This window comes from Emys orbicularis, chromosome 4 (assembly GCF_028017835.1).
Source record: "Emys orbicularis isolate rEmyOrb1 chromosome 4, rEmyOrb1.hap1, whole genome shotgun sequence".
Taxonomy (NCBI): Eukaryota; Metazoa; Chordata; order Testudines; family Emydidae; genus Emys; species Emys orbicularis.
The window spans coordinates 48,211,862-48,236,488 of record NC_088686.1 but is presented as its reverse complement, the minus strand read 5'-3'; the positions used below and the strand labels follow the sequence as shown (position 1 = coordinate 48,236,488).

The following is a 24,627-nucleotide window of genomic DNA, read 5'->3' as shown; positions in this document are numbered from 1 at the left end:
CAGTCCCAACCTTACATAATTTCTCCTGAGAGTTCCAGTACTGTCTTGTGACTGGGCTATTCATTGACAAAAGCTTGTACCAATAATTAGATGGATTAGTACTGGTTTCCAGGCATGGAAACAGGTTCCTTCTCTCTCTCTCTCCTTTAAAACCCACTTTAAATCTAGCCTTCAGTTGCTGATTTCCTCTAACCATCTACTCCCACTCACATACTACTTTGATTGATCCAAACTAGACAATGCCTGTTGTGTTTGTAAAGCACATTTGAACACCTATGGTGCTGTGCATTAGTGGTGAAGTATGAGGTTTCTTAACCAAAAAGGGTTACTACTAATTGAATTGCCAGGCTACTTACCTACCAAGTTCTCATTGATCTCTCTTCTCTAGGTGGCATGGCAGGATTGCAGTCAATGATGAGACAGTTTCAACAAGGTGCTGCTGGAAACATGAAAGGCATGATGGGATTCAATAATATGTAAAGAAGCCTTAATAAAAACTGACTTGGCTGAGGACATTTGCTGCGACTTCGGTAAAAGAATTTGATTTCTTCCTTTTTACAGTGAGAGAGAAGTGTGTTGATGGGAGTGGAGGAAGTGACCTTTTGAAACTTCTATTTGGGCTTCTCAAGAAGATTCTAAATTGATTTCTGGAAAACAGTTATATTTTTGCTTAGTTCCTTCCCATCAAAAGAAGTTCTTAAGTTTAATAAATATAAATCATGATGTAAAATTTTAATATGTAGAGACACTTTTTAATTGTTTGCATTAAATGGCAGCCATTATATTTGTAAACAATCCAGATATTTGGTTAATAGTAACATAAAATGTCCCAAGAAATATGTTGTAAAATAAACTTAAATGGTTGTAAATGAAGGATGTGCTTATTTCTTTGATTTTTAAAACTGTCACTAGGAATGCACCTTTTTATGGTATAGTGTAGCTCAGTGGTCTCCAAACTTTTTTGATCGCACACCCCCTATCAGTAAAAAAAAAAATTTTGAGCAACCCCCCCCCGCGCTAGCTCTACCATTTTTGCCAAAGCGCCCAAAAAAAAAAAGAGCCGCTCGGACTCCTGCCTGACGAAGCGCAAAAAAAAAAGTGCTCCTCCTGCCGCACGCCAACAAGGATCCTCTTGCGCACCCCCTGGGGTGCGTGCACCCCACTTTGGAGACCACTGGTGTAGCTGGCCACTGCCCACTGATAGCAGTACTTAAATAACAATTACTAGAGAGATGACCAGAGGAAATATATGCCTTTGATATCCTTGAATGTGAGGTGTTGAGTTGCCTGCAGACCGAAATCGGGGTAGATAGGGCTGCTCGTTAGTGTGCATCTACCCCCTTTGCTGCGCATTCTCAGAGACTGGTTTTGGGGGGGAACTGCTGCTCCTTGCCATGGACATCCTGTGCAGAATCTCACAAGATTGCTTCTTCTCGCTTCTCCTGTTTAGTGTGTGTGTGTGTATAGGAGTCTGAGAGGGTAATTGAGGAGACCTGGGTTTCAAGTATCTTCAGTACACTCATGACATCAGCTTTGTCTTAATCTCACCAGACTGCTAATTAAGCAGTGTATTTTGCTGTGAGCATAATACACTGGTGCTCTATAATCTGCACTAAATGGAATTTAAAATATTGATATTGACCATAAAACTCTAAATGGCCATGGACTGATGAATTCAAAGACCACCTTTCTCCCTGTACAGTAGAACCCCATTTATCTGACCCTTCATTATGTGGCTCTATGTATTAACCGAACAACCTGCGCGCACAGGTCCAGAAGCAGGTGGTCTTGCCTGTGGCCGCTAGATGGTGCTGCAGCCTTGCATTTTCCCATTCTCCAGCTTATCTGAATTTTTGATTATCCAATCTGGCTCCCATCTCAATTAGTTCGGATAAATGATGTTCTGAGTGAGCAGGGGTGCTTAAGCTAGAACTCCCTTTTGTATAAGAAGGCATTAGCTGGCAATTGTGTGAGAATCTTTGATTTTGGAACTTAATCCCCAGCCCTGGTCTGAAATAGGCAGAATCTACTGACCTTCAGGCATGCTTCAAAGTTCTGGAGTCATGGAAGAATTATTGAGGGGGTGGGTGAGGGGCAAGGACAGATTTTTCAATATCTATTTTCTGTCTATCAATTGTTAACTGGGGAGGGGGTGTTTGTATTAATGGGAATATATGGGCCCAAAGAGTCAAAGGTGTTAATGTCACTGCCCAACGTTAAATAGTGTTAAACAAGGTTTGGGGTTTGGTATACTGAAACATCAGCCTGCTTAGTACCATTGTAAATACCTTTATTAAAAAAATCTTTTAAAACTTTAATGAAAGTTTCTGATTTACAGGCAAAAACATGAGGCATCGAGTACAGCATTAGGAGGCCAGTGAGGATTTGTTTACATTGTACAACTGTATTGTCTTGTTTCCTGAGGTAACAAGTGTCATTTCTCCCAAGTGTGAAATCTGTAGTAAAACATACCTTTTCTTTCCTCTTATTACCCTGTTTACACTGCAGGTAAGTCAGTGGAAAACCACGTTGTGCTGAAACCAGGTCTCTCATATGGCTGTATTTATAATATAGACAGGGCCTTGCAGCGAAAAGACAAAATGTTGACATTGCGCTGCGCAAGAAATTAATCAAGACTTCCTGCCACAATTTGTAGGAAAGAATAGTATGTGAGGAAGCTGTCAATCTTATCAGTGTGTGGGGAAGTGTTAGCTATACAGCAACAATATTCATCTTTGTATGGTTTTATCTTTGGCTGAAGTGTGACAGGCTGTTCATCCTGCTTTGAATGCTTGCTGCTTGTAATAATCGTGGCTTTACACACTCCATCCCTCTTCAAGTGTAGTCTGAAGTATTCAGCCTAAACAGAATAGTAGTAATCACCTAAATACTGTGCAAGTGTAACTTGGAATACATACAAACATAATTCTACTGCTCAGTCAATTTTCCACATCTTGTGGAGTACATAGTGTAGGAGGCGATATCAAAATTAGTTACAGCATGGGAGAATCAAATTCATAGTGGCCTTATATTATTTGTTCTTGCACATGAGACCAGCTACAGCCCTTCTCACCCTTTCCCATTTTAAGTGGTTTTTGTGCTCCCATGTAACACTTGGCATTTCTCTATCTGAACCCAGTAATGCTTTTTCTTCTACAAGCTTTAACTTTTTAGCATATGTTCACATCTTCAGCTTGCATTGCTTCTATTGGTAGTAGGATCCTTTTTGTGTGAAGAGGTTTCTCTTCCTATTTCTCAGATCCTGGTCCTTTCCTGACATCTGTCTTGTCAAGTTGGCTTCTAAGCTAGCTACCCTTCTGTTTTATAGCACCCACCTTCTTTATCTCTTAGTATGGAAATGGAAGTAGGGTCCTATGTTGTATGTGGATCCCCTAAGGTGGTTGTGACTGTAATTTGGACAGGCCTTTTATACAAAAAGATCAAAACCCTTTATTTCCTCTTTTTTTTTTTTTTTTTTTTTAAAGAAAGGACCCGGATGCACTCTTGTGAATGCGGTTAATAACATCAATTCTTTTTAAAGTTAGGGTGATATATCATAGCAAAGATCTGTTTAGGTACTGGTCAGCCAATTGTCTCTTGAAAAGAGTAAAGATACTTTGCGTGGGCTCTGATACATACCCCCAAATGCAACATGTTCAACATACACCTAGATGCTAAGAGCTTTGAGTGGATGACTGAAGGTTTGGGCAAAAACACATGGCAAGCCTACAGTGTAGACAAATCCAAATAAAACTGATGCTGAGGCATGTTGTTGACCCAGTTCACTGTGCAAGGTAAAACGACAATATGGCTTGGTTTTATACTCCTGGGGGAATTCTGCATCAAAAAAATTAAAAATGCTGCACACAATATTTTAAAATTCTGCAAAATTACTGATATTTTATTTTTCAAAATAACAATATAATCACACCAGTTTCAATTATTTTGGTAATTTATTTCAAAATCTATGTCACCATGTATTTCTGTAACACTACAGACAACTCTAAAAGATTCAGGAAATGTGTGTTTACAGATTCATACTAGGCATATTAATATAGAACTGAGTAATAATTCATTTTAAACTACGGAACAGAACCATATTTCCCACCCCCCTCAGAAGCAGTGTAAAGGTTTGGGCTGAGGGAAGTAATTGCTGGGAAGGAGCCTGGGTGTGAACTTGAAGGGTTGGGTATGGGTGGGAAAAGTATGGAACAGGTTTTTGGGGGTGCAGGGAGTGAGCATAAGGGAGTTGGGGAGCTTCACCCATGCAGACCCCTAGCCTCTCCCATTCAGTCAAGGTGCATCTGCTCCTGTCCCCAAGTGTCCCTGTACCCACTGTCCACATGTCCCTTCACCCCCACTCAGACACCCTCTCCCCCTGTAGCTATGCACCCATCCCCCTCTGCCCATGTGTCCCTGCGCTCCATCAGTCAGCCCTCTCCCCATGTCCTCCGGTGTGTCTATGCCCCCCCTCACCCTCTGCCCATGTGGCCCTGCACCTCCCTCCCCCCTGTGCTTCCACTACCATTCAGACCCTGCCCCAGTCTATCCTCCCCCACTAGCCCTTATGAGCCCTTGTCTGACACCCCCCTCCCACGCTGTCTGTCTCCTGACCTGGCCTGACAGGTGCTATGAAGAAAGCATTGCAGGCTCTTTTTCTTCCCTATCCTAGTTAGGACTGGCCAGGAGTGGCTGCTATGTTCTTGCACCACAGTGCCCTCTGGTGGGCAAAAGGCAGAACTACAGCAACTTTTCAGCAGAAGCTATTTTCTGCAAAAAAAAAAAATTTAAAAATATGCATACCACATGAAATATGCGCTGTGGTGCAGAATTCCCCCAGGAGTATTTTTATTTGTAACTTTGAGCTACAGTAATGATCTTGGCATTGTCAGCATGGTTCGTATTCAATACATCAGATATGTAGTATCTTAGGGTATGTCTACACCCAGCCGCTAGTTCGGCGGCTGGGAATCGAAGTTCTGGGTTCGACTTATCGCGTCCACACAAGACGCGATAAGTCGAACCAGGAAGTGATCGCCGTCGACTGCGGTCCTCCAGCTAGACGAGAGGAGTACCGCGGCGTCGACGGGGGAGCCTGCCTGCCGCGTGTGGACCGAGGTAAGTTCGAACTAAGGTACTTCGAACTTCAGCTACGTTATTCACGTAGCTGAAGTTGCGTACCTTAGTTCGAATTGGGGGGTAAGTGTAGACCAAGCCTTAGTAAACTTGACATGCAGTTCCTCAATTGAAAACACTACATTTTTGCCTTTTTATGTAATCCCTATGAGAGATCTTGTACAACTGTTCCTTTGTCTTAAAAAAAAAAAAAAAAAAAAATTAAACTACCTGTATCAAAACTATGGACACTTTTGTGTTACCATTTTACATGAGAGCAGTCCTGCAGTTGCAAGGGTGCTGTTTTCAAATAACTGTAAAGGAATTGAACAGGTTACTCGAACTACCTACTTTGGTTCATTATAAACAATGATCAAAATCAATGTAATCTATAAACTGTTGAAAAGGTAACATGTTTTCTGTTTTAGCAACGGAAGAAGATTCATATAACCATCTTCTCAACCAGAACTTTATATGTGAGAGTTTAGATTTAGAGTTGAATGCCCTTAATGAAAATTAAACTTACAAAGAAGGGGTATATTGAACAGGAAGAGTGAAGCACTGTACTTCTGTACAGGCCAATCCACAGAGACAAATGGTTCTTTATTTCTATTTTCAACTCAGACCACAACTGTGGCTTTCTTACAATTTTATGGTTATCTCAAATCTCAGTTACTGCCACTAGACAGTGACAGTCAGGTCAAGACACTGGTGAAATCTTCCTACAGCAGCTCCTGCAGCAGCATGTGCAATAGGCATTTCCTAATCTACTGGGTATGTGAACCGGTCTTCAAATAGACATACACATCACTGTGCACAAATTGCTAGTTCAGTAGTGAAATGTAGGTGACCTCTTGTCTTTTTATTTTTAATATAAGTTTTTGTTTTGGAATTAGAGTTTGTAATAATGGCATCAAAACATGAGCTGAAAAGTGATAAGTAGGTAGGCTATGAAAAGATACCTCTTCCTTCTGGCAAGTGTAGTAGTTCACCATTATAAAGTGCTAAGACTGTTGGGAGCTTGTTATAGGGGGAGGGAGAGGAAGTTATCTAGTGTTGGTTTAGTTCATAAACATGACCTGCAAATGAGAATACACTGAGTCTGACTTGCGTTGATTTCTCTATGATAAAGCAATTTAAAACTGGATCCTGTGAAATAAGGGATCCGGAAAAGGGAGATGTGTAGGAGATAATGCTACAGTGCTGCCTTGACAGCCAAATTAAGTTGCTGGCTCCGCTATCTGCAGTTCCTCCATGCACCCTCTTGGTGGGACCATGGTCCAGAGCCATATTCTTGTGAAACTTAGTTACACCAGACATGGGGAAGCTTGGTAAAAATGCTGCATCTATAGAAGTCAGTAGCAGCAACTCCTACACCCCTTCCCCAGGCAGAACTTATTGTGCCCCTCCCTGCACCCTCTCTCCTCCCCTTCTTCCTCCCTCAGCACTCTGCCCTATTCTGCAGAAGGAGCATTTCTATTCTTTCTAATTTATAAAGGAGGCCTGACATTTTAAAGAAGCAAAAAGACCTAAACCAATGTTTTGGTTTTGCAGTTCACCTATTCATGGAGATTCTTGTAACTAGTGCATTGAAAAAACTACTAGAGAGAACTAGAGAACAAGGCAGCAGCACATTACTTACTCACCAACTTAATGTACAAAACTGGTTTACCTCTTTATACTCGGCTATTGCTATAAGCATCTTGTCTTATTTTCATAGATTAGAGCAGCAGTTCTCAAACTGTGGGTTGGGACCCCATTTTAATGGGGTCGCCAGGGCTGGCTGAGACTTGCTGAAGCCCAACCCCCACTGTCTGGAGCTGAAGCCCAAGGGCAATGAAGTTTGAGAACCCCTGGATTAGAGATTTTTTTATCTTTATCACAAAACCAGTGACAAAGCCTCTTGTCACTGATGTGGTTAGTTAAAATACATAACTTTATATTTCTACTGAATTCAAACAGATGGCCAGGACAGCTGAGAGTTTGCAAATAATAGACACCCTGAGAAAATTTGAGTCAGTAATGCCTAATGACCTAAAAGTAGGCACCTCCCAAAAATAAACACTTGGAGATAAATCATCTAGAATTTCAAGAGTGTGTCCTCAAGATTCTGGCTAGGGGCAGGCAGCTGGAGGTCGTCAAGAATTTTATTTTAAAAGTGTAACTTTTGCAGCCTTTTATTTCTTGCCAACTCTAGTGCCTCAGTTAATATGACTAGGTACATGTTTTGTACATTTGTCTTATTTTTTTATTAGAGAAGCGAAAGTCCATTGAAGGACTTAGATCGATGGGTTTGACAAATCCAGTTCTTCAAGTGCTGGTCCCTATGTGTATTCTATGGTGGGTATCCATGTGCTCCAGGCACCTTAGACTGGAGAACTCTTGCAAGCAGTGTCCATTGATCTGCGCCTGTGCCTTTACTCTCCCCGTGCTCTGCTCCGAGCATATAAGGGGCAAAGCAGACTTCTCCAGTTCCTCCTTACCACCGCATGGCCTGTGTTGGAATCTCCAGTGGCTGGAGCTTCTCCTTTCTTTTCAGCTTAATCCTTGTCTTCAAACCTGTAAATATTTCAAAGTTTTATATAGTTTTAGATCATTAGTGTAGATAGTATTAATAGTCTTATTAGGATAACTAGTGAATAGTTAGAATCTCTAATCTGGGGGAAACTTCCCACCTCCCTGGTACAGGAATTAGCTTATACCCAGAATTTCAGGCTTTGAAAACTCTCTGTCCCGTCACCACTCTTTCTTAGTCAGCAATGACCACCAGCACTGCCTTTACTGTCTCAGAGAAATGCATATCTCCACCCAGTGCAGTATCTGTTGCCTTTTCCCCAGCCAGACCTGACAGGCACAAGAACTCCAGCTTAAAAAGTACCATCTGGAGAAAGCTATGAGGCTTCAGTCAGACTCAGGCTGGGAGGACCTCCCTGTACATTGGCCAGAGTCATTGAGGAACACACCTCCTAACAGAAGGTCTGATGCAGAAGCGGGAAAGGGCAAAGCCAGAGACTGTTCTTTGGGGTTTCCCCATTAAAGTGAGGGATACTTTCATATGCACAAGAGCAGATCCCCCTTTAAGTCCACTTTGAAGCGGATAAATTCCTCCCTGAGCCTGTCCAAGTTGGGTGAGTCTTTGCACCCAAGTTCCAAGGACTTCAGATGTCCTAAGCCTCAGGAGTAGGATAAGAAGGCACAAAGGATCAAGGCTCTCCTGATACTGGACTTTGCATGGGCAGTAATGCCGCCTGTGGTACCATCCAGGTCAAGGGTCCAAGAACCACCAATAATGAGAGAGAGCACTAGATGGGAGACTCATATATTGATAGTATTGCAATGACTCCAAATGGATCTGCCAATCAAGAGTCTTCCCACATCAACTCTGATGGGAGAGGCAGACAAGACCCTGTGTGCCCCAGCGTGTGTAAATATATACACCACTCTGGAGGACATCTTTGTTCTCTCAGATCTGCAATCTCCCCTGTTGCTGGGACCGATCCTTACCAGGGAGATTTTGTCCCCATCAGGAGACACGGAATATGGGAAAATAAGTCTAGCCCCCATCCTGTCTACTAGCCATGACTTTCCTTCAACGGAACTGACAGCACCACCAATTGAGCTGGATCTCACCGGCTTGTCATTGGGGAAAGCAGCTGTACTGGAGGAACCATCATCACCTCCACCAAGGGAGTTTAGTCCAGACAAGAGATTGAGAGCTTCCTGGAACCAGCGTCATCCACCCAAACCAGGAGATGCAGGATCTGTGCAATCTAATAGAGCGTCATATCACCCCTCCAAGACAGCAATCAATACTTCCTCCTGAAGTCATAGAGGAAAAGGGGAATGAGCTAGTTCCACTGGTACCAATGGATCTCTCCTCATCTCCAGATGAGGTGGCTGCTCCGCTTCACCATGTCCTTTGGATGACCACAGAATTCCAGAAGCTGCTACAGAAGGAGATGGAAGAGCTCCAAATCTCCTTCTGGAGGTCCAGGACACACAGCATAAGCTCTTGGATATCCTTCAACCCATGAGATCCAGCCAGATAGCACTTCCAGTGAATGAAGACATATTGGAACCAGTAAGGGCTTCCTGGCAACATGAGCCCCTATCCCCAAGAGGGCTGACAAGTGTTACTTTGTCTCAGCAAAGGGAGTAGAGTTTTTATTTACCCACCCTACACCAAGCTCCCTGGTTGTTCAGGCTACCACTGTCATATACTTCTGTACCAGATATGGACTGGTCACAGAGCTTCCTCACACACAGCAGATGTGTTCACCTAGTGGATGAACAGTATAATACAGTTTAGCATTCCATTACAGCCACAGAAAAATACAGGCAGCAACACCCAAGAACCATCCCCATTGATGAAAAGGCCAAATGTCTGGACCTTCTGGGGAGGAAGGTATTTACATCTACAAGCCTCCAGTTTAGAATAGCAGACTATCAAACGCTGTTGGCTAAATATGATTTTCTAAATTATTCAAAGCTCCTAGATTTGAAAGACAAATTACCACAGCAGGACAGGGCTCAGTTTCAGGGCCTTATTGATGAAGGCAAGCTGGTGGCCAGAACTTCATTACAGGCAGTGATCAATGCAGCCGATACAGCATCAAGATCAATGGCAACTGCCATTATGATGGGCTGGGAATCATGGCTATACTCTTCCCAGTTTCCCAGTGATGGCCAGAACACTGTAGAGGACTTGCCCTTAGAGACCAGTCTTAAACAAAAAGACAGGTAAGTCTTTGCACTCACTAAAAGACTCTAGGGCAACCTTCCACTCCCTAGTATATATACACTGGCCCTGAAGATGAAATGCCATAAGCAAACCAAGGCCTGTGACACAGCCATTTTACAATCCATGCCGTTACGAAGCACCTCGCAAATGACAGAAGATGCAAAAAAACATGATACCCTCCTCTTTCCACTTCAACAACATCAACCCCAACCTCACCAGCCTGTTTAAAAGATACTTTTGATGAGATGCTCGGGAGTTGCAAACCAATATTGATGCCATCCCCACCTCATCCTCAGGTCTCCTTTCATGCCACCTAGCACTTTTTTCCTACAACTGGAAGGCAATAACAGTGGACAAGTGGGTGTTGGATATCATCCATTCCAACTATACCATTGAGTTTCTTTCCCCTTTCCCTCCAAAACCTCCTTCCCTGGCCCTTTTCGGGAATCACTCCCAGGAGCTGATCCTCCTTCAAGAAATAGAATCTCTCCTCCAATGGGGAGCAGGAGCAGATACCTCTTTAACACCGGGGAAAAGGGGTGTATTCAAAATATTTTCTAGTTCCCAAGAAAGAGGGAGGATGGAGACCCATTCTCAACCTGCAATAACTCAATATTTTTATTTGCAAACAAAAATTCTGCTTGGTTACACTGGCATTGATAAAACCAACTCTGGAAAAGGACACATGGTTCACAGCTCTTGATATGAAAGATACATACTTTCACATAATTCACCCTTCCCACAGAAGATTTCTCAGGTTTGTGGTGGCTTCCAACCACTATTAATACAGGGCACTCCCATTCTGTCTAGCAACACAACCCAAGGTCTTCACTAAAGTGTTTTCAGTAACAGCAGCACAGCTCAGAAGGGGCAGCTCCATCATCTTCCCATATTTAGATGACTGGCTTCTCACAGGAAGGACATGCCTAGAAATACTGACATGGGCCTTGTCACTGCTCCATCTCCCAGCATCCCTGGGAATCTGTGTAAACATGGAACAGTCTACCCTGATTCCGATGTAGACTACAGAATTAATAGGAGCAACCTTAGACCTAGTCAGGGTGAGGACTTATCTCCCTGTGCACAATTATATAGCTTAATATTTTCAGATTCTTATTAATTAATTGTATGTTTTTAGTATGTTAGAAAATCATGAATGATATATTGTTTATTTACAAAAAAATAACTTTTTAGTCATGATTTGTATCAAGCTACATTAGGATGGTAAATGAAATTTAATTAAACACACAAAACAGAATATAAACTTTATTTTTATTAAACAAAAGAAGCCCTTTATACAGTACATGACCAGTTATGTCATACTTACAAAGCTTGACCTCAAAACTTAGAAGTTTTTTCCCCTGATTCTTCCTTTATATAGAAAAACAGGCTTTAACTCAAAGGTTTTGATAGAGGCACATGGATTCAGCATATTTATTTTTTATTTAAATGTTATAAGAGATTATAGTAAGTTTAGACCTTAACATATTTTCTGTTAATTCAGATTTAATTTTAAACAGATTTATTTTTTAAAAGAAAAAATTATTATAATTTAAATAGAAACATCAAAAAAAAATTTTTTTTAAATCTGATTTTTAAATTTTTTCAAACAAATTGTTTTTACCCACCCTGTACTCCTCCTCTGTGCCTTGCAAGCTTGGTTTTGAACAATATCTACATGAAGCAAACACAGCACGAACACCATAGTGACAATTCCCATCAAAGTGAGAGTCTCAACTGACTTGCTGGAAAGGTCCTGGACAAGTGTGCATGGGTGTTCCTTTGCTATCCCTGACAAGATGATAATTATAGACACCTCCTTATTCAGCTGGGGGGCTCATGCAGCGCAGGGCTCTTAGATGCCCCAAGAAACTAGAATGCACATAAATCTTCTGGAACAATAAGACAACCGTATTCTACATAAACAAGTAGGAAGGAGTAAGATTCATGTCCCTATGTATAGAAGCAGTCAACTTATGGAATTGGTGTATCAGGAACCACATCACCCTAACAGCAGTGTACTTCCCAGGAGCTCAGAATTTGCTGGCAGACAGCCTCAGCAGGCATTTCATTGTCAATCACAAATGGGAGTTACACTGTTCTGTGGTAAACAGCATCTTCACTCAGTGGGGAACTCCCACTTTGTATCTGTTTGCCTCCCAGGAGAAGCAACATATATTGCTCCAGAGGAGCCCAAGGCTGGTACTCCAGAGACAATGCTCTCCCTACTCCCTTGAACAAACCACTTGGACTATGCCTTTCCTTCTATTCCACTGCTACCTTGGGTTCTTCGGAAAATTTGACAGGACAGAGCACAAGTCATCCTCATCATGCCCAAATGTCCCATGCAGTTCTGGTTACCAAATCTCCTAGGAATATCAACCCATCCAACCATCAGCATTCAGCTCTTCCTGAATCTCTTGACTCAAGAGAACAGCAAGGTCAGTCACCTCACCCGGATGCTCTTCACCTCACTGCTTGGTATTTGGATGGATGTCAAACCTAAAACATTCCTGCTCTGAAGCTGTACAACCCATTCTCAATAATAGCAGAAAGGACTCCACCCAAAAATGTTATCTAGCCAACTGGAAGAGTTTCTCTCTCTGGACCCAGCAGAATCACGTGTCTCCAGAAACAGCAAGTATTCCCACTATCTTGGATTACCTCTTTAACCTCAAGATGATGGATCTTTCCCTTAGCTTGCTACAGGTTCACCTGGTGGCAATCAACAAGTCACCCACCAATACTCTGACTCAACTCACCAAGTAATGTCTAGGTTCCTAAAAGGAGGGGTAGGTGAACTTGGTGCCCTAATGGCAGACCCACCATACACAATATTCCATAAAGACACTTTCACTATGACTACACTCAAAATTGACCTGTAAGTGGTTTTGGAATTTCACATAAATCAGATTATCAATTTACCTGTGTTGTTCCCAAAGCTCCATGCTTCCCGCAAGGAGAAGAGGCTTCATTCCCTCAATGTGAGGAGAGCATTGGCATTTTACCTGCAAAGGACAAAACAGATGAGAGAATGCTGTTGTGGAATGAATCTGAAAACAAGCTATTTCCTCCCAAAGAATTTCTAAATTAATCTCTGGATGTATCCTGCTTTATCAGTTGGCACATCTGCCCCCTGACCACCCACGTGGGGTAAGGGCTTACTCTATGAAAGCACAAGCAGCCTCAGTAGCATCACTTCCCAAGGCACCCTTGCTTGATATTTGCAAGGCAGCAAGATGGAGTTCCATCCAGACATCTACAAGACATTACGTCTTGGTCCAAGCCTTCTCTACTGATGCATCCTTTGGGACAGCAGTTCTACAAGCAGTCATACCACCTACATCCTTGCAAACTCCTCCTCTCTGAAGTGCTGCTCGTCAGTCACCCACTGTGGAATACACATAGGGACCAGTACTGAAAGAAGAAAGAGAATTTACATACCCTCTTATAACTGGAGTTCTTCCAGATGTGTGGTCCCTATCTGTATTCCACTACCTGCCCTCCTTCCTCTCTGCTTTGGATTATGTCTGGATTCACGGTAGAGAAGGACCTGGCGAAGCGGTTGGTCTGCACTGTCTGTTATGCCCTCAGAGCAGAGAATGAGGAGAGCAAGGTGCAGGCATGGACCAATGGATGCTTCTTGCAAGAATTTCCAGACTCAGGCATGAAGCACATGCATACGAACAGTGGAACACAGATAGGGATCAGACATCTTGAAGAACAACCATTACAATCAGGTAAACTTCCCTTTTTCACTCTCTTCACAAATGGGTAGAGTACACGCAGCTCTTATGTGAGCTTCGATCTCAAAGGATGAAAGAGTAACTCAGTTTCCATGACATTCATTTTTTAGCCTTTTTGCTGAGATTGCCAACACAGGAAGCAGTTGTAATGGTGGACAGACACCTGTTCATTAGCAACTGGATAATTAATTCATGTAGGCAACAAAACAGCTATTAAAGGGCATGGGTGCAGGCAAGCATTTGGCATGATGTTGAATTCTTAATTTCCTAGTAGCAGCCTTTCTACTCTTCATTAGGACTTTCAATACACTGCTAAATTAAAACATATTAACCTCCTGTGTTAGTGGGCATGTTGGTGGAAGGCCAGGCACAATGCTACTGTACAAGGGCTATGGTTATAGTACTGGCAGGGGGCAGCAAACTGGCTGCTGACACCATCTGCTGAGCATAGCCAGGGCTTAAATTCTCAGAGATTATTTCCCGGAGGCTCCCCCTCTACTGCCTCATTCGGGGTTCCTGACTTCAGCTGTGGGGTGAGAGTCTTGGGGCTTTAGCATGGGGGGGAGAGGGGCACTGGGGCTCAGGGCTTCAGCCCTGTGGGAGGCAGTGGGGCTCCTGCAGGTTTGAAAATATTTACCAGAGCTCTGCTCCAGACAGCTCCAGCTGAATTTAAGCCCTGAGCATAGCTAATACTTTTTTTGTTAGCACTGACCTAAGTAGGATTTAAACTGGCAACATAGAGGTGAAGTCATTTTTATTTTCCTATATAGTGCTCATCATAGCGTTTCTGTTCAGTTTTATCTGAACAAAAACACTAGGGATTTTTATACTTTTCTTATCTGAAAGTTTAGGGAGCACTTCACAGTTGCTGTAAATATAATAATTTGGGGTTTTCTTTCTTTCACTAATTCAGTTTTACTCTCCTAAGTCACTAGAGGTGGGGTCCGTGGAATAATACATCTTTAAAAAGGCGATAATAGCTCTTTTTAGAATTCACAACCAATCATTATGACCTAAATGGATCTCTGTTGTTGAATGCTCTACAATCCTATCCATTATTGCCAGCAGAAATGCAGTCTTCCACCTAAGGTTATAGATATTGAAGAAAATTGTCAAGTTTCTATCTCCTGCACCATTTCAAGCTGTTGTTCCATTTTTGTTTATTTGTTTACTCTTACAATGTACCCTTCTACAAAGCTTATGTGGGTTTCTATTACAGTTGGGGTCCTTGCCACATGTAATGAAGATAACTGTCTCTAAATATAGATAACACAGCCCTTGTACTCTTCTCCCCTGCCCACACATGAATTCTGTACAGTATGTGTGTGTGTAGGGAGTCAGAGTTCTCCAGCCTCTCTTGCCTTTGTAGTAATGGTGGTTGCAGCAGCTATGCTCTTCCTTAAACCATCCTGTCTCAGTTACAGGGCTAGCTGCACCTCTTTTGCCTGCCTGGTCTCTTTACATGCTCCCCCTCAGGTGTCAGGCTTCGTACCTTTACCAGTGCTGGGTGCAGAATTCCATAATTCTCCCCCCTCCTAGACTGGGCAGTGGGCTACAGTACTCTGTGTATCAACAGTGCTTACCCAGTATCTCCATCTGAGGTTGGCACCTGTGATTCTTCTCTGTGGAAGTCTCTGACCAGTGGTATATATGATCATGCAGCATTCTGAAAACCACAGTATTTATTTTAGCAGTGGGAATAAAGCCTTTAAAGAAAAAGGATTTTAAAACAACAAATGGTCTAACCACCCATGTCTATCTTACCTAAATTCTTACTATTCCCTACTTGTAAGCTAGGCAGGCCTAACTTCTTCAGACACTACTAGTGGGATTTCTGTGTCTGTCTGGTTCCCCTCTATAACACCGGCTTCTCTCTCTTGAAAGAAGAACTCATTTAATCCTCCCAGAACTCTTTTGTTCTTCTTTATTCACAGGCTTTTCTGTCCTGGTCCAAACCAATGTTGTAGGCTCAGGGCCGGTGCTACCATTAAGGCGAACTAGGCGGTTGCCTAGGGCGCCAAGATTTGGGGGCACCAAAAAGCGCTGCCCCCAATTTTTTTTACAGCGTTCCTCCCCGAGCGCGCGGTCTCCGCTCCACTTCTCCCGCCTCCCAGGCTTGCAGCGCCAATCAGCTGTTTGGCACCGCAAACCTGGGAGGGGAGGAGAATTAGAGTGGGAGCAGCGTGCTCGGGGAGGAGGCGGAGCAGAGGTGAGCTGGGGTGGGGAGGTGCCGCAAGGCTCCCTGGGCCGGGGGCGTGGGGAGCTGCCGCGGGGGTGCCTCAGGGCGGGGGTGGGAGCTGCTGCAGGGCTCCCCACCCCAGCTCACCTCTGCTATGCCCCCTCCCCGAGCACGCCGTCGCTGCTCCACTTCTCCCGCCTCCCAGGCTTGTGGCGCCAATCAGCTGTTTGGCGCCACAAGCCTGGGAGGGGAGGAGAATTAGAGTGGGGGCAGCGTGCTCGGGGAGGAGGCGGAGCAGAGGTGAGCTGGGGTGGGGAGCTGCCACACGGCTGGGGGGGGGGGGGGGGCGCAAGGTGGAAGTTTCGCCTAGGGCGCGAAGCTTCCTTGCACCGGCCCTGCATATCACAATCATATCACAGTGGTAAAAATGGAGGTTCCAGGGTGTTACTTTGAAGTACCGAGTGTCAACAGTCTGTCAGTGCTCAGCTGATGCCTATAGACTTGACAAGAGCTGGCACCAGGTTTACCAGTGTCACAAGGGGTTCTGCTCTCTTTGAGTGGAAGTGGGTACAGTAGATGCTCATTAGTAGCAACATATCTGTTCCCCATTTGCTATGTTCCTCCTAAGCAACGGTTGCTGTTAAGGGGAGTGTCATCTGACCAATGGCAGCCTGCTTTTTCTGATAAGTAAACAGTTACAGTATATTCATTATTATTGCTACAGTATTACATTAGTATACCCACTCTACATTTTAAACATATGCTCTGTTCTGCATTTGTAGTCTACTACCATATTGTATCAAGAACGGGGTATTAATTGAGTTAATGTTCTAAAAATATCAAGTTTTATTTTTTTGTTTTAAGAACAATCAAACATCAACGATGACAACAAACACAATCTCTTGCTCTTATTTGTAAACATTTTTTGTACTTGTGCTTAACTATAATACTTCGTATGCATTGTAAGTTGCCCTGGATAAGGGCATCTGCTAAGAAAATAAATAACAATGCTGTAATAACCTAAATTAAAATATTATTCCACATCAAAGTGTATTCTACTTATACAGGGGTCTGGCTGTGAAGATGGGTGGTAGTGACTTCATGTGGTCCAGCTGTGGGTGTGGGTGGCCTGGCTAGGGAGGTGGGTGTCTGGCGGCAGAGGTCCTGGCTGTGGGGGTAGGTGGGTGTCTGGCTGCTTCTGGCTGTTGGGGTGGCAGCAGGGGTCCTGGCTGTGGGGGTGGGTCTCTGACGGCGGAGGGGCCCGGCTATGGGGGGGGTGTCTCTGGCGGCGGAGGGGCCCGGCTATGGGGGGGGGGGCGCTCTGGCAGCGGGGGGCCCGACTGGGGGGGGTCCTCTGGCGGCGGGGGCCCGACTGGGGGGGGGGGGTTTCCTGGCTGTGCAGCCGGGCGATATCTGGGGTTGCGGGACTCTCCGCCACAGGAGGTGCCAGGCCCAGCCGGTCGCTTGGCAACGGCCTCTCCACCCGCCCTTGCGCTCCGGGGGTGCGTGCGGCGGGCGGGGCCGCTCGTGACCTCACTTCCCAGGGCCCGGCGGAGTCTGGCTCGGCCTGTGCCGCCGCTTCTGTGGTCTGGCGGGGGTATGGAGCAGGGTCTCTCCGCTATCACCCTGTACTGCGCCTCCCCAGCCGGGACCGCACCCGCCGTTGCCCCCCGCGCCATGGAGCAGGAGCAGGTGAGACCGGCTTCCCCAGGGGCTGGGGCACTGCCTGAGCCCTCATCCCCCGCCCCGTACAAGGGAGGGGCTGGGCTGGGTCGGGCCGGGCCACGGTGACCCAACACCACCCATGGGGGGGACTGGCCGGAGCCTATTCTCTGTTCTTCCGAGGGCCAATGGGGCAGCTGCTGCCCACCGCAGAGAGGCTTCCCGGCCCCTAGGGGAGCAAAGGGGGGTGACGTGGGTCCGTAGCTAAAGCAGGGGGTTTGGGAGTCAGGACTCCTGGGTTCTTTTTCCAGCGCTTCCTGTGGGTGGTCCTCAGCAAATCACTTTTCCATGGCTCAGTGCCCCGCCTGTGCCACCACAGGGTAGTGATTCCCTGTCCCCCAGGGCTGGCGTGAGGCTGAGGTCATCAATGTTTGTAAACTGGTTGGAGAGTCTTGGGTAGAAGATGCTACATACCTGCAAAATTTTTGTTTATTTCGATGGTAATAATAGCCCCCAAAGCCCTAGACGTTACTTGCCTCTTCCCGTGGCTCAAAATAGTTGTCAAATATATATAGACACAACATTGTTTTACCTTGTAATGTATAGCTTGAAGGCCCTTTCCTGTGGCTTCTCCTCCCACCTTTAGAAAATTGGACCTCTTTCCATAAATCACTGCTTCAGTAACTGCATGATTGACTTGAAATATGGCTGCCCACTTTTGTCAAGGCTTATTTGTAACCCTACAGGTGATGGTTCTGTAGAGTTTAATACCTGATGGCAAGTGGTTCCTCTCAAGTGGTTGGTAGGGTCGGATTGAGGGCAAAAGATGTCTCTTGGACTTTGGTTTAAGTGTGAGAAGCTCAGTATTTCTTCCTAGCTTACGTCTTGTTTTCTTGCTTGCCAAAGCAGCACAACCATTTACTACAACGCCTGTCATGCTTTTGCATGATTTTTCTTTTTTCAAATAGAGCTTTAATTTGTTTTCATTCCATTTAGGTTGTGAACAAAGACTTTTTTCTGGCAAAACTAGCTAAACAGTGTAGCTGGGTGGGGGTGTGCAAGTGAAGTCAATGTAGTTTTAATATGTGGCTTTGGTTTAATGATGACTGGCTGGGGTGAGAGTGTGTCTTGTCAATTTTTTTTTAATCTCTTACAACAGGGGGCAGCAGCATCGTGGAGGTGGTGGCCCCAAGTGATACCTGATTCACAGGCCTTATCTTGCAAGCCCTCCAATGTAGAATTCCCAGTGAATTCATTAAGAGTTCTGCACATGGAAGGTTTTGCAGAATCCAGGCTCATGAGTAGCATTGGGGAAATTGGAAGCTTACTAGGTTCTTACCTGTCTCAGATTTTATACTAGAATAGTAATCACTTCATTTGTTCAGAAGTTTAAACACTTCATACATATCTGCACTGGCCCAGATTTCTTGTGCTTCACTTAGTAAATAATGCCTGTTACAAATGAGTTTGATACATTTTAAATTCAGACAAGTTTCAGCTTTCAGCAAGTTGTGGTGCTAACTTGGCAAGTGTATTGAGATATAGCCATCTTACATATAAGGGACATTACTTCTTAAAAATAGTCTTTAACCTGACAAATTTCCTTACCTCTGCTACTAGTGACATCTGAGATGACCAAAAGTGAACATTAAAAAAACCCCAAAAGTAATATGCTCTTTCGCTACTTCATGCTTTGTTTTCTTTTTGCATTTCACAGAGTTTCGCTTTTATAGCCAGCCTCTAGCTGTTTTCACTTCTTGTGTTTTGGTGGTTGCTGCCCTCAGTAGAACACTTTTTAATATTTCAACTGAATTTAATAAAGGTGCAAACCTCCCCCCAAAACCCCAACAACAAAAGAAAATAGGATCAATAAAGGCATTAGGAGGCAGTGTGTATGGAAATATTTCTCACTAAAGCCTGATAACTTTTTCAGTGCTTCTTTAAGCTCCCTGATCTTTATTTTACCCTCATTTTAAGTCTTTTGTCCTATACTGAGGCTTGTGTAGGTTGACAAGTTTTACCTGAAACAAAGTAAGGACATCCTTTGGTATAGAATTTTAGGGGACTTCTGATCTGAACAAGTGATGAGGCTAATGGATTGAAAAGATTGATGCACAGCCCTGGTTTCCATATTACTTTTTTCTCTTGGCATTTTTCTTTAAGTATGTGAATTGAGTACATGTGAAACTGAGGAGGTCTTGTAGCACTGTCTTAGGTCAGTCAGACTATAGCAAGTATAGCAGCTCTGCCAGAGCACCTAAGTCCGCTATTATTATATTTGTGTTCCAGTAACACCTAGGAGCCCGTCACGGATCCTGGCCCTATTGTTCTAGGCACTGTACAAGCCCAGAACAAAATGTCCCTGCCCCAAATAGCTTACAATCTAGTATAAGACAGGAGACAGATGGCTACAGACAGGAGCACGAGGAAACAATGAGACTGTATTGGCCAGCATAATAGGCAGCAGTTTCAGTGTGTCAGGAGCCTAACCATTGTCCAGATTTGTGCAGGTGTCCTATTAAAGAAGGGATTTGAAAGAGCACAATGAAGTAGCTTCACAGATGTTTACGAGAAGCTGCTCCCAATTTTGTGGGATAGCGTGGGAGAGAGCACAAAGGTACTTGTTTGCAAGAAGTAAGGTGGTGAAGGCTGACAGAGCAGAGACGGGAGTTGACATCTTAATAAAGCATATGAGAGATGATAGGGGATAGGTTGAGAAGGGCCTTGAAGCTGAAGACAAATAATGTGATTTGATGGAGAAGGGGGAGCCAGTGGTTGGATGCAGAGAGTGAGGTGATATTGTCAAAGTGCTGAGCTGGGAGAATGATCTTTGCCTTAGCATTCTGCATGGATATGAGTGGGGGAGGATTGCATTTGTCAAGGCTGAAGCAGAGGTCATTGTAGTGATCCATACACAAGCTGATGTGAGCTTGGGTGAGAGTTTTAGCTGTGTGGATGCATAGCAAGGAATATATGTTGAAGATCTCAAGCACAAAGAATTGCCAGGTCTTTATCGCTTCTGCTATTCTGTTCTTGGGCTACTGTTCTTAGCAAACTGCTGGTTGTGTGATGCTTTTATGATGTGCACAAATGAGAATGAGATGAGAATACTAAATTAATTCCTGTTTGTGATCCAAACTAAATTTGAGCTCAGGTATGCAAATAGAAAAGCTAGCATAATAACCCACTGGTATATTTAGCCCCTTCAAGGTGTACTAATTTAGTCTGAGTCACACTTCACATGTTCTTAAATTGTTTAGATACTGATTTCTTTGAGATATGAACCTCTTAAGAATGGAATTTGAATAACACTAAAAGCAAACTACTGTATTAATTAAATATTAAGATTGTAGGATTTTTACTTTATAGATGTAGCGGTGCACAAGGCTACATACATACATTTAAGAGTAGTGGAAAAGTAGAATTTAAACACAAATAATAAATATTGAATCATTACAGTTTTATTGTAGGAGTAGCGCAGACAAATGGGCAGTTCCATTATTATAATTTCTATGGTGTATTGCGTTGTCATTGTGTGGATATGTAACAAAGAGCCCTATTGTAATGCATATACACAGTTTCCACAGTAGCCCTTACTGTAGCTCCTATCTTAGAATTTACTGACTTCTGTGTAATTAATGCAATGTTAAGGTTTAGATCAGGGGTGGGCAAACTACGGCCCAGGGGCCCCATCCAGTCCTCCAGATGTTTTAATTCGGCCTTTGAGCTCCTGCTGGGGAGCGGGGTCCGGGGCTTGCCCCGCTCCGGCACTCCAGCCAGGGAGTGGGGTCAGCGGCATGTCCCCCCTCTGGCTCCTACGTGGAGGCGCAGCCAGGCGGCTCTGCACGCTGCCTCTGCCCCAAGCGCCTGCAGACAGGGCAGCATGCAGAGCCGCCTGGCTGCGCCTCCACACAGGAGCCGGAGGGGGACATGCTGCTGCTTCTGGGAGCTGCTTGAGGTAAGCGCCGCCCAGAGCCTGCACCCCTGGCCCCCTCCTGCACCCCAACCCTCTGCCCCAGCCCTGATCCCCCTCCCACTCGCTGAACCCCCTCGGTCCCAGCCCGGAGCATCCTCCTGCACCCACTATCCCTCATCCCCAGCCCCACCCCAGAGCCTGCACCCCCAGCTGGAGCCCTCACCCCCCACACACACCTCAACGCCTTGCCCCAGCCCAGAGCCCCTTCCCACATCCTGAACTCCTCATTTCTGGCCCCACCCCAGAGCCCGCACCCCAACCCCCAGCTTCGTGAGCATTCATGGCCCGCCATACAATTTCGTGAGGTTTTTACCCACGAAAGCTTATGCCCAAATAAATCTGTTAGTCTTTAAGGTGCCACCAGACTCCTTGTTGTTTTTGTAGATACAGACTAACACGGCTACCCCCTGATACTCCATACCCAGATGTGGCCCTCGGGCCAAAAAGTTTGCCCACTCCTGGTTTAGATGTTAAGGTCATCTTTTACCTTTAATTAAAAGAAGCCAAAATAGAAAAGCTGTTTCAATAAATACTTTTTCAAATGCACCTGTTTAGTTTAATGTCTGGGGATTGGTCCTGCTTTGAGCAGGGGGTTGGACTAGATGACCTCCTGAGGTCCCTTCCAACCCTGATATTCTATGATTCTCAAACAGGTTTTCTTCATTTTTCAAAATAGATTACCTATGAGTTGAGAATTAGTAGGAGACCTCATTCATGAGTTGCCAGCTAGCCATTTCTGTTCTAAGTGTTTGTACTATTTATAAGCACAGAGATGGGGAAAGGAGAACAACAACAGTGGAAAACATAATAAAGAAGAGCATCTGTGTATGCAGACTTTAGACTTACAGGGGATTTACACTGTAACTTCTACTAGTTAATGTGCAGCAAAACCGTTGGGGAAAAAAATTGATTTACTTCCTGGTGCTGCAGTGTCTTTTCAAATGAGATTCATGTGGCTTTACAGTTGCAGTATTTACTAGATCTCTTGTTTAAACTAGTGGAGGGAATACATTCTTGATAGATTCAAGAGATTTCATCCCTGACTTCATAATTGTATGGATGTGAAAGAACTGAAGCTAGTCTTGCAATAGCACAAGACAGTGAAGTTATACAGACTAAGCACTTTCACATTAAATATTTTGACACTAGGTTTTGAGTTATCAAAGTTAAGCTGAGATCATACAACCTGAATGTAATAGTAAAAAAATTAATTGGTTTGTCTTCTCTCTTCTCCCCACTTTTTCCTTTGTCTGTTTAGACTGTAAAATCTTTGGGATAGGGACTTGTCTTGCATGTCTGTGAAGCATTTAGTACATGCTATGATATAGAACAGTCTAAATGTTATTAAAATTTATATAATCATAGAAATGTAGGGCTTGTAAGGGACCTCAAGAGGTCATCTAGTCCAGCCTCTTGTGCTTAGACAGCACCAAGTATGCTTTCCTGGACCATTCCTGACAAGTATTGTCTAACCTATTCTTAAAAACCTCCAATGACAGGGATTCCAAAACCTCCCTTGAAAGCCTATTCCAGTGCTTTACTATCCTTATAGTTAGGTTTTTCCTAAAATCTAACCTGTCTCCCTTGCTGCAGATTAAGCTGATTAATTCTTGTCCTACCTTCAGTGGATATGGAGAACAATTGCTGTCCTCTTTATAATAGCCCTGAGTATATTTGAACATTATCAGGTCCCCTATAGCAGGGGTAGGCAACCTATGGCACACATGCTGAAGGCGGCACGTGAGCTGATTTTCAGTGGCACTCACACTGCCGGGGTCCTGGCCACAGGTCCGGGGGCCTCTGCATTTTAATTTAATTTTAAATGACGCTTCTTAAACATTTTGAAAACCTTATTTACTTTACATACAACAATAGTTTAGTTATATGTTCTAGACTTCTAGAAAGAGACCTTCTAAAAACGTTAAAATGTATTACTGGCGCGCAAAACCTTAAATCAGAGTGAATAAATGAAGACTCGGCACACCACTTCTGAAAGGTTGCCGACCCCTGCCCTATAGTCTTTTTTACTCAAGACTAAACATGCTCAATTTTTGTAACCTTTCCTCATAGGTCAGATTTTCTAAACTTTTTATCATATTTGTTGCTGTCCTCTGGACTCTCTCTTGAATTTGTCCACATCTTTCTTAAAGTACTCAGCCTGAGGCCTCACCTGTGCCAAGTAGCGCAGGAGAGTTACCTCCTATGTCTTAAATACATGTGTGTGTTACTTACATAAATACTGATCAGTGTTTAAAATTTCAAAATAGGGCACGGTCTTTTTATTCAACAGAATGTTACTGGTGAATTGTGAGGGACTAGTTTAAGGATAACCCCACAACCCGTAACTACACAAACAAAACAAACTAACAGGAAGTGATGTTAGAAGGACAGGGATTTCTCATTGTGCTTTTACAGAGATAGGACAAACTTATTTATCCACAAATTTAACTTCCAGATCCTGGAATTTTGGGGAGTGGCTCTGGGCATTGGGATGCAGGATTACAATATTTTCACTGAATATAAAAAAACCCCAAACAACCCATTAGATTAGACTACTGCCGCTTTAATTTAATTATATGTAAACTGTGCCACAAACATGCAAAGGAAAATTGACAACTGTTACAAACCAAATGCATAACTGCTTGTTTAGCATGAGTAGTTAGTATATGTGCTAAGTGACCATTCAAGGTAGAGTGGCCCCTTAACACACATGCAGTCATGGGAAGAAAAGAGGGAGGGTTAGTGGGTTATAGATTGTAGTAATAAACCATAAATCTAGTGTGTGTATCTACTTATGCTAAACAATTTGTTCCACCTTGCATTTAGCTGTGACACTTGGAGTACCTTTCCCAGACTGGAAGAATTGCTCCGTGCAGCTCGAAAGCTCCTCTCTCTCACCAACAGAAATTGGTCCAATAAAAGATATTACCTCACCCATCTTGTGTGTCTCATATCCTAGGACTGACACAGCTAAAATTATGCTGCATTAGCACTAATAGGCTTTCTACTGCCAAGGCAGAAGAGATTTTATCTGTTCATCTTAAAGATATGGATCCTGTTTGTATCTGACTTCATTTTGATTCTGTTGGTGGAAAGAATCCTCCAAGCCACCCGATAGAAACTCGTCTTTTGTTCAGCCGTGTTGTGACTGTAAGGATTTTTTATTTTTGTTTTTTGAGCATTAGTATGGTGATGAATTTTCCTGTTG

At 43.9% G+C, this 24,627-nt stretch overlaps 1 protein-coding gene across 2 annotated transcripts in view; it reads left to right on the top strand.

Moving 5' to 3' along the window:
• The window catches only part of LOC135877161 (signal recognition particle subunit SRP54-like), a 73,394-nt gene that overhangs the window by 23,782 nt on the left and 24,985 nt on the right, over positions 1-24,627 (top strand). Inside the window, exon 1 of one of the 2 annotated variants that reach the window (XM_065402518.1) lies at positions 17,340-17,473. The exons of the other annotated variant lie outside the window; for it this stretch is intronic. Within the exon in view, the coding sequence (XP_065258590.1) occupies positions 17,381-17,473 (93 nt within the window). The 5' untranslated portion in view covers positions 17,340-17,380. Of the gene's footprint in view, positions 1-17,339; positions 17,474-24,627 lie in introns of those variants that run through there. 2 annotated transcript variants of the gene reach the window in all.